The sequence below is a fragment of the Azolla caroliniana genome, unplaced genomic scaffold, assembly GCF_043228905.1.
Source record: "Azolla caroliniana isolate FFs.n. ecotype wild unplaced genomic scaffold, voAzoCaro1.0.p SCAF_5, whole genome shotgun sequence".
Lineage (NCBI taxonomy): Eukaryota > Viridiplantae > Streptophyta > Polypodiopsida > Salviniales > Salviniaceae > Azolla > Azolla caroliniana.
This window is the reverse complement of record NW_028230440.1, coordinates 6,468,915-6,479,483: the sequence shown is the minus strand read 5'-3', so window position 1 is coordinate 6,479,483 and position 10,569 is coordinate 6,468,915. Positions and strand designations below refer to the sequence as shown.

At 34.2% G+C, this 10,569-nt stretch overlaps 1 protein-coding gene across 1 annotated transcript; it reads right to left on the bottom strand.

Annotated features, from left to right (window-relative positions):
* Window positions 1–7,539: 7,539 nt before the first annotated feature.
* LOC147863946 (uncharacterized protein At2g23090) lies at window positions 7,540–10,569 on the bottom strand. Its single transcript, XM_087320587.1, has 3 exons — window positions 10,280–10,569; window positions 8,296–8,336; window positions 7,540–7,876 (listed from the first exon to the last, which is right to left on the bottom strand). The coding sequence occupies exons 1-3, from the start codon at window positions 10,350–10,352 to the stop codon at window positions 7,757–7,759; spliced, it is 234 nt and encodes a 77-aa protein (XP_087176713.1). The 5' UTR covers window positions 10,353–10,569; the 3' UTR covers window positions 7,540–7,756.

Sequence of the window (10,569 nt, the reverse complement as noted above, 5' to 3'; positions counted from 1 at the left end):
TCCTCCCAATGAACGAATTGAAGGATTGGGAAACGTCCCTAACCAATAAAAAAGACATGTAATTCCTCAACACAAAAAAAACACTTACTCTCCACTCCATGCAACTGTAGAATAATTGAAGGCTTCTTAAGCTAAATTAAAATTAATGCACAACGAATCACTAAACTAATAAAGAAATACATTTGTTTTAATAAAGTAGATGATTAAGTCTAGATAAGAAACACACAGGGTGTCCCAATTAAATAGATAACTGCTAAGTAAACAACATGCATATCACAATTAATTAGTGTCGAAAGGCTACATAGAGGAAAGTGGCTCTTAGTGCATGTAAAGGGTGAGTGAATGAGGACCAAAGGTAGCCCCAAAGTTGAGGCACCAAAAAATCTTCTATACAAGTTAAAAACCATATCATGTCCCTTATGTATTACAAGTCCATTGGGCATTGCCTATTGTTGCTTGATAAAGGAAATACCCCACAAATCACAATATGACTATGTTGCTTGTGTATGTTAATTAGGGTATTAGTAATATATTTCAAATGGAATATGACATTATTTCCCTTCACAAAATTATAGTTACATATTTCTAGCATCTAAGCTTAAGGCACTAGAAAGAGACGCAAGACACCAACTTGAATAGTGGAGGTAAAACCCTAAAAACTCATGCATTCATCATTTGTCTCCCGCCCTCTCGATGTTTAGGGTATTTTAAAGTTGTTTGGCCAATAATAATCTAGGGTGTCAAAGTGATTCTTTGTCAAGTTGTAGTGCTCGTTGCAACCTTCATTTACTAATCCATGCATCTATCATTCCAATGATCCACTTAATTTTGTTTATAATCTTGTAGCCCCCTTTCTTGGTAGTAAGAGAAAGATACCATATCTACAAACCACAAACCCCAATTTTATTGAATTAGAACTAAGAGATAAGCCTTAAATGTTCTAAATAAAGATACATTCAAAGACACCTCAACCAATTGAGGATGAACAAGAGATGTTTTATGTTTAGTAGAGGATTTGGATTTATATTTTCTAAATAAAGATACAATCAATGACACCTCAACCAATTGAGAATAAACAAGAGATGTTTTACATTGTAGCAAAGGATTTGGATTTCTAATGGTTTGGCGGAGGCTAATTTGTAACATGTACCTACATGCTAAAGTAATATGTTTAAAAATATATGTTAATGTAATATGTTTTAAAAAAAAAAATTGTTTTCATGTTGGTTTCAAGAAGGTTCATATGAGTATGTGCATTGGCTAGCCCAAAAGTTCATAATGTATATTTGTTAAGAATCAAGATGTCAAATTAATTTATATCATTCCTAAAATGGAAATGGCTTTGTATTATTTGACCTCAATTTCATGAAAACCGTGACATAGGCCATGACATAGTGACCATCAACTTGTGGTGCTCCACTATGATCATCGTGTTGTGTACAAGAACTCATTCAAACATATGGTTGATACAACAATTGTACCAAGTAGTGATCGTGATCAATTGAAGAAAGAAAATACATATTAAAGGACTCATGGTCAATCATTTGGTCCCATGTTGGTCTTGGCTTTGTATAATTGGGAAGGTTGTTTATGGAGTTGCACCTACATATGAGGTGTTTGTTAAGTCCTCTTTTGAATAAAGAACTCAAGATGCATGTCAGACATGTTTTGCATAATTGATTATAAATGTGGATGTTATCCATGTAAAATGTTGTATTAACGAAAATTTATAGATTGAGGTAAAACTATATTGTTAGGGTATCCAAAGTATTAGTTAACAAATCATTGTTACGCCATCATAAGGCAAGATGTATTGTCAATATGGTTATTTGATGATGTTTTGTATATCGGTATATACATACAATGGCATTCTGGTGTAGAAAAGTCAACCGTGTGACAAGAATACATAGCAATTGAAGGAAAACATTGTTTTCATGTTATTTCAATTCTCATGAAACGTTTATAATGACAATTATCATGAAATAATTTTGATTCAACTAATCATTATCAAATGATTGGTTTTAGAGAATGCAATAATTGTTTGGTAAAAGGTTTCTTTTGATGTTTTAATGTATCATACTCATTCTCTTAGTTAAAGTTTTTGTCTAGTTGTCCACATTATCTTGAATGATTAATTATATAAACTTAAAATTGGCAAGGTACCTTCCGATGAATATTTGAGGGAACGAGGCAAATGAGGGTGTAACAAAGAAAGATGAAACTCGTGTACTTGAACGTAAACACAACAAACAATGTAAACCACTCATTACAAAACAAATCAAATTTAGTTGAAAAGTCCTAGAACTCTCATAAAAAATTGTACAACATACATATTGAATAATGTAAGGTACAAATTTTTGTATTTTGGTCTTGACTCGTGTGTATGATTTATTGTGAAATATTTCATGAATGCAAGCATTTTCTGTGCATAAAATTGGTAGCTACAACAAACATAATCTTCAAAGCAACAAGAAAACAAATTAGAAGAGGGTACTGTTAAATGTTTAGGTCTGTGGTCGATAATATGTAGTGTTAGGACTTAAAAGACATGGTTGCATTCAAAGTCGACCAAGTGGCAATGCTTTCCATGTTAAAAGGCAAATATGCATGGTGTTATGCCATCCCTAGTGGTATTGATATGTCTCATTCATTATCTAATATAATATTGCCGTTCATGCTCAAGAGAAGGAAAAGAATTACCAGAGTATGATATCAAGAGTGATCTCCGTACTTACACAAAAAACTACTCCATTTCCCTAAGAATATATTGATTCTTATATTTATTGATCGTGTCTTATTCCACCTTTTTCTCGGAATTTCAAAATTTGGACTACCCATCCAATGCAAACCATAGGACATGTTTCGAATTGCGGTATTCCAACATAGTCAACCTAAATGTAATCCGTCATTGTCACTAACGATTTAGCATTAAAAAATTCGTAATAAGCAGTTCATTTAAAATTTTGAGATCATAACATTTTCTAGTTTCTATTCAAGGCAAGGTTTCTTTACATTTACTTTTTGTCATGTTAAAGCTAAAAATAAGGAGAATGTGAATTAGATATGAATGCTCAATAGAAACAATGTTATTTGCATATAATGTATTAAAACAAGGTTATTTGCCATCACTTGCTTAGGCATAATATTGTCAAAGCAATGTCTCGTCACACAACTTTTGGAAACCTATGAATGTCCCCATGAATTAATTAATGTGTTTAGATATACCAACTAAAAATTCTAAAATTTGAGCATGCAACAATGTAGATAATGTAGTGGTAATCATGTACCCCTATGTTGTGTTCAAATGTTGAGTATTGACTTTGATTCCTTGTTATAAAAACCTTTCCTGATTTTAGTGATTTGAGATCATGTATACAAGTAGTTTGTTTGCTCTGTGAAAAACTTAGCTTGACATTGATATTTTTTACAGCCCAGTAATGGTTAGTACCAATAAATGTATGTCTCTCTCATTCTCCCTTCTTCCTCCCATGCCTTTCGTCACCAATACACTAACATAACTCTTTTTGGGAGTAAAATATCACCATATCGATGGGACATAGAAATGATCAATAATTACTCCCATCCCCTGTAAAAACTAAAGAATCAGTCCCCTACTTATCGTGATCGATTCATATCTAATTAACAATGGTTCAAAAAACCAAGCAATAGCAACCTAATAATTGTGTTTTATTCAAGTCGAATTAAACTACGTGATTACTTGCATACTTGTTGCACTTAATTGTCCTTGACAATATGCCTAGCTGTTAGTGAATTGACATGTTTATCATGACACTACCTTGGATCCAAAAACCACTTAAGAGACACCTAATGTGTTTGTTGGTGTATAGATGGAAATCAAACAGTGTTATCGTATCAGCACTAGCACATGACCATTGACCACCACATTCTTGGGTATGTTCTCAATATCCATCACATAACTTAAAATGATTGTGGTTGGCAACCATTATTATTACATAGGCAACCAAGATTGCAACCTCACACATGAGATGGGAGCAATCAGAGCCACATGGTAGCTTTGTATTACCCTTACTACAAGTGGTTAGTTTTGAATTACCTCATCAATGGTTTAGAATGTCACTTCTAGAAAATTTGCATTCCCTTTTTTACTAACTTCCACAATAACATTCAAAATTTCAAGTAATACAAAGGTATCTCTACTCATTAGGACCATGACATAGTGATATGCTACAAAATAGGATTTAAATAAAACACATGTTTGGCCATGCATCCAACACCGCACGAAGGTTGAAGACGCACTTATGTACGATTAGTCAGGTGAGTATTGAACTATTGTGTTACTCAAATATGGGACTATCATGTGCTCATATCTAATTGCATTATGCACAACAACCTGACTTCCAATAAACATATTGAAGAGGTATAATTATGGTTATTGACAATAACATGGACACATCGGCACCATCCCCTATCAAGAAGAGTCTTCACTCTGAGCATTGGGCTTGAAGGAGCAACTTGATCCACATCGGAGCATTTTCGGAGGAGCATGCAAACCATCGCAAAAACGCATGTTGAGCACCATTTGTCATTGCAACTAGAGGGAATGTCCTTCGACCAAACACGCAACTAGGAGGAAGGTCAAGAAACACAATAGTAATATCAACTTTATGTTATTGAATTGTCTAGAGTTTGTTCAGGAAATTGATTAATGTCTAATGTCTAATGTCTAATGTCTAATGTCTAATGTCTAATGTCTAATGTTTAATGTTTAATGTTTATGCCCTTCTTGATACCTCTGGTTATCCAATATGACATTGGCATTAGTCATGACCTTGCCCAAAACAGAACAATTCATCTTCCCTTTGATAGCTTCTTCATGTTTCCATCGCCAGAGTACAAATGCCTTCTTTCGCTTTGGAGCGAGCATTATTCCAAGGTTACCCTGCTTCAGATGAGATCCTGATCACCCACCAACACTCTTAGCAGTCATCCTCCAGCTTCATGATTTAGCTTTGATCCTTAACACATCAAGCTTCCCACTTGGTAGTCCACCAAAAGTCATTGTAGCTTTAACCCTTACCCTAATCTGAAACATATTTATGTTTTCAAAAACTTGGAATTCCTTTCCATGTGGTCTCAATCCATCAAATATTTTCTTTCCTTCATAATTTGCCTTCTTCTTAAGAACCTCTATTCTGTAGAAATTTGGTTAATGATTGAACCCAATGTTATGCTCTGCTTACGGGTGACCATGTAAATATTCCATACATGCCTTAATTACATAGTTTATCAATAGAAATCTCTCATCATTTACTAACTCTGACAGACATCGGAATCTGCAGATAATCTGCTCGCGGCATTGGAATTTTGCTACTGATGTTTTGTGTTTCTCGATAAATCGCATTTTGCTTCCATCCATTCCAAAGCCGACATCCATAGCAGTATCCTTTTTCATGGAAACAGACATCCTTCTCTACAACTGACTTAGCCACCATTAGCCTCCATTTTTTTGCCATACCTTCCAAGCAGAGCACCATCTATCTCTTGCAATAGTATATTATATGTCCACCTGCTTGCTTTGTATCATTAAATGACACCCTCAACTCACTTCAAAGTATTTTAATTCCAAAATTATATGAATCACCAGTCACCACATTTCAAACCAACAAAATTGCACTCATAATCATTAAATCAATTGGAATTGGCGAGTAATCTCCAGATTCTCAGATTCAGGTTAAAAAGCTTCATAAGTGCAATGCATAGTATTAGACCATATGAACATCTCTTTTGAATATGCCTACTCCAAATTCACAAGATGTTGTGGCACTAGAACCACAACAACAAATGAACACTAATATAAATCTGATGACCCAAATCTTGACAACACAAACAACAACAATGATTATACAATAGAAGAAATGACATCCACAGTAAATTGCACTCACTGCCACAAAGGAAGTCACCACCACCACTTCCACCCAAAGAAATGATCCCATTAGACTCTCACATGTGCAAAGATGATATGTGCCATAAAGATGGTCACAACAGTTTGCGGAAACAGGGGAACATTGCCTTGGATGAGAGGGAAACAAGCTGACCTTACTTATCACAAATGGAGAAATTGGACTATTTGCTTAGTTTGAAAGAACAATACTCAAGAAGCATCCATTCATCTAGTTCAAGTTGCATTTCTCTTAATAAACACTTGCCTACTCCCATTGTGTGCTCCGTTTCCATGGGTATCATACAAAATCATTCCATAATATTTCTATTTAAATTTATGTGGCGTACCCTATAACAGAATAACTAACTTTGCGTTCTAATTTATACTTTTTGCATCTCAAATTAGAAGAAAAGCAGTGGTCAATTCACATCATATACATTGCAACCTAAGAAATTGGCTTTTACAAACTTGGGTCGAGTTGCATTGCCATCTCAGTAAAATAATGGTCAAGCTAACCAAATCCGATGCCCTTTAGGCTAATGAGCATGGAATGTTGAACAAAGACAAAAATTGTGGAATAATGATCTGCGATGTAACTATTCACTAAGAGAAAACCTAGAGGCTACGATATAACATTGAGGCACAGCTCTTTGCAAAAACTACCAATAAAAAGAACACCTAGGATATTGTGTTGAGGCACAGCTCTTCATGGAAACTACCACTCAGATTCTAGCATCAATTAGATTCGTCAAAATATGATTATAGAGCTACAACATGCATGATTATGAGACACAACATACTAAGGCTGGATAAAAGAGACATTTGTCACTGTAGAAACTACAGCATACATTACAATAAGAGAGACCTGTGTACATGACAAGACATATTTCATTCGCAAAATCATTTGGACAAATCTAGTTCTTGATGTTAAACGAGCTTGAGATACGGGCATAGCTCCATTTAAGTTTAGAATAGATTGTACTGCTTGTCAAATTCCATCTTCACTGAATATATTGACTGAGTTTACTTGTAGAGTTTGATAAAAGGTCTTCAAATCACTCTATTCTGCATTGCACTTAAGAGCAATACCTTCTTTATCAATATTATGGAATATGATTTACTAGTAAGTCTGTCTAGAGTATGTAGCCAACATATCCTTTTCACCCATATCAGAAATATCATTGGTTAACTCATTGCTGAAAACCCCAAAATGGGCATTCAACTCATTCAATTCACTTAATAAAATGTTTCACATTGATTCATTTCTTTATTTTATTGTTTCAATACGATTCCAATATTACAAAAATGTCAATCATACATATGTTTGACATTAACTGAGACTCGGAAACATATATATATTGTAACAATAACTAGATAATACATTTCACATACGTATTAACTGGGTCTCAGATGGGTGAGAAAGTGCAACATACATTGTAACAATAACTAGTTTATCTAAAATTGATTCATTACTTAATTAGCGTAAGTCATGCAGCCTGCACAGAGTATTAAAACAATGGTACTTAAATTCCTTCACTTGTAAGATATTTCACTCAATAGTTGAGTATCCGCATCTACACACCATAAATCAATCAATGTTGCAAGTATAAAGACAATTATGAAATAGCAATATATTTCATTAAGTCAGGGAATTACACACCAAGATAAACCACACATAAACACCGTTTGTGGGAATATGTTACCATTTTATTATTTACATGAGTTTTTTCTCACAAGTTCCTTAACCAATTTCCACATACATCAAGGTTTTTTTTCCATCGCACATGCTTCAAAGAGGCCTAAACAACATACTGCTCATTCATACATTCAGTACTATTTTGCGAGATGAGGGAAACACTGGGTAACCTCGTGTTTGGGATGTTTGGCCTCTGCATGTTCCCGGCATTTCACTTCATTTGTCGTGCACATGAATGTTTGCATGCACACCTTGCACTGAAAATGTTGAAAAACCAGCACAACAATTGTTAAAAGTGCAAAACACAACAGCATACATATAAACATGTTTCTTAAGACTTTGATCAAAAAATAGTCAACAATCATTTGTTCAAACTGTTGTGAATTACAACAATGAAACAGTATGTTCAGTAGGGACTCTAGTCAAGGAAAATCACATTAGTTCCACAATATAACATAGAACAACTATGTTTAATACTGTCTCTTCTGAAGGAAAATCATGGACTGTCATTCAAATTATACGTTGCAACAATGGGAAAGTATGTTTAATTGATCATTTTATGAAAGAAATAAACAAGCTTTGTTCAAATTCTACAATACAACATAGAGAAAGAATGTTTAAATTAGACTTTCATGCAGGAAAATCACCAACACTAGTTGAAAATGCACTGACTTACTTGTATTGACATAGCCTTTTTGTTGGTTTCCAACTGGCTACCTGAATTCACCATTAATTGAAATCCATTAGCAGTTGTTTGCAAGAAAAAAAACACAAGACCAACAATAATCATTTAGTATAGTTCACAACTTGAAGTGGCCAATCGGATTAGAGATACAAAAATCTGGAGTAGAAGTTGTCAATCCTTCAAGAGGAAAGATCAGTTGAAATTAACTATTCTTTTCCAAAAGAAGAACCAAAAAAGATAATTGAAGAAAAACATACTAAAGCATTATACTTATAGAATTTATTGCCTTAGGTTAATTCATAACAGATGTCTTCTTAGAATAATCATTTGCTAAAGACCTGAAAGACAAACACTAGATACCTAATGAATATGACAGTAGAACCATTCATCCACTTATAATGTCTCCTCAAGAAAATAAGAGATTAAACAGTCACAAGGCAGAAGCAGACTGAACAGAATAGCACATCAATTTTTTAAACCAAGACGAAGATAAATAAGCAAAATCGAGAAACACAAACCATAAACAATAAATTAATGTGGAAAATATTATATACAGGACAAGATGAGTAATAAGATATCGGACACCACATTGGAAAATCAAAAGATGGGACAGCCACACTGCCCTTACAATTTCTATTCAAGAACATAAGAATTAACTTTTTATAATAGCGCACATAATGAGAGACATAACTCTAATTATACATTGAGTCACCAATCATCTACTTTATCTTTGAAAATAGAGCAAACATTCAACATGTCACCATGCAGTTTGGTTACACATTGCAAACTTAAAGGACAAAAGTTTCCTTTTCTCTCAAAATTTTTGATCTTGCCACTGAAGAAACAGTAACACCAATTTTTTCATTCTTTTCTTTCTGTTCTCCCTTCTTTTGTTCTCCCTTCTAAGAGTCTCTCTCATGGTCTAAGAAAAGTATTGTATATCAAAAGCAGGCTGCAACACTTCTATATTTTTTGAAAACTATAGTTTGCGATGCATTTGCGATGGTTTCCCATTAGTCCGAAATTTGCATTACAAAACACTCGAAACCTTTATCCAGACATCTTTATGTGATAAGAAAACAAAACTACCGATAAAGAGACGCAATAATGGGTTTTACCCTGTTCTTTAGGTATTCAGAAAAAACAAAAACATTGAAATTAACATAACTTAGAATAAGATACATAAAGCAAAAAGGCTAAAAGGAATTCTCACTATTATAATTCATATCTCTTGATGAAATCTTCTTACAACAAACATGGAAATTCGACAAAGATAAATTAGAATGAGAATATCAGCATAATACCATATCCTTCAGAGCGAATGCTCTGAAAATGGACATATCAAGAGAAACAGCATTGGGAATTACCTGCTTTTAGTTCATGTTTCTGGAAGGAATCGGTAAAAGGAAGAAAGAAAATTTTCAAAATAAAGACAAACTAAGATAAAATCGTTTGCTTTCTCTTGAAGAAAGAAAAGCAAAGGAACGACATAATTTTTTAATGTTAGGATAAGGAAAAAACGATATAAAACGCTTAATTTCTCTTGAAAAGAAATTTTTTTAAAGAGAAACTAATCTTTCGTTGTATCTTGATGAGAAACCAACGAAATCCCTGTTTCATGACTAGAGAGAAAGAAAATTTGTTGTTCCAACGATCAGAAATTCGTTACTAAGAATTCTGCTTTAGCATGAAAAAATGGGGAAGTTTCGGGAAAGGGAAGCAATAAATTCCTTACTATGCAGAAAAATTATAAACAAGGACGGAGAAGAAAAAAGAAAGCGAGACACAGAAACAAAATAAATAGATAAATAACATCATACATACCAAAAGCAATCCTTAACAAAGACAGAGAAGATGAACATGGAGGGAAAATTACAGAACAAAAGATACAATATAGACATGATCAGATATGAAGAGGAAACAGATGCAGGAATGAAAAAGAGATAGATGAAGATGAAGAAGGAATCCGACTAACCTTTGGCGCCCTTGAGCTTCTCTTGGTTCCGTTCACGAGCCGTCTTCGACTTCTGAGCGTTTCCTCCTCCCATGTCGACGATTTCTGAGCTGTTGCTCTAGGAGACTAAAAGAAGGAGGGAGTGGGAGGAGGCTTCGAAACTGCCCCTGGATCGAAACGGCGCTCGCGATCCGGTTGGAAACGGGGGGAGGGGGAGAGACGAGAATAAAACAGAAAGAAACAGAAGAAAGATTTCTGCAGGGGGGGAAGGCGAAGATGAGAGAGGCGGCAACTACAGAAAGGAAACCCTA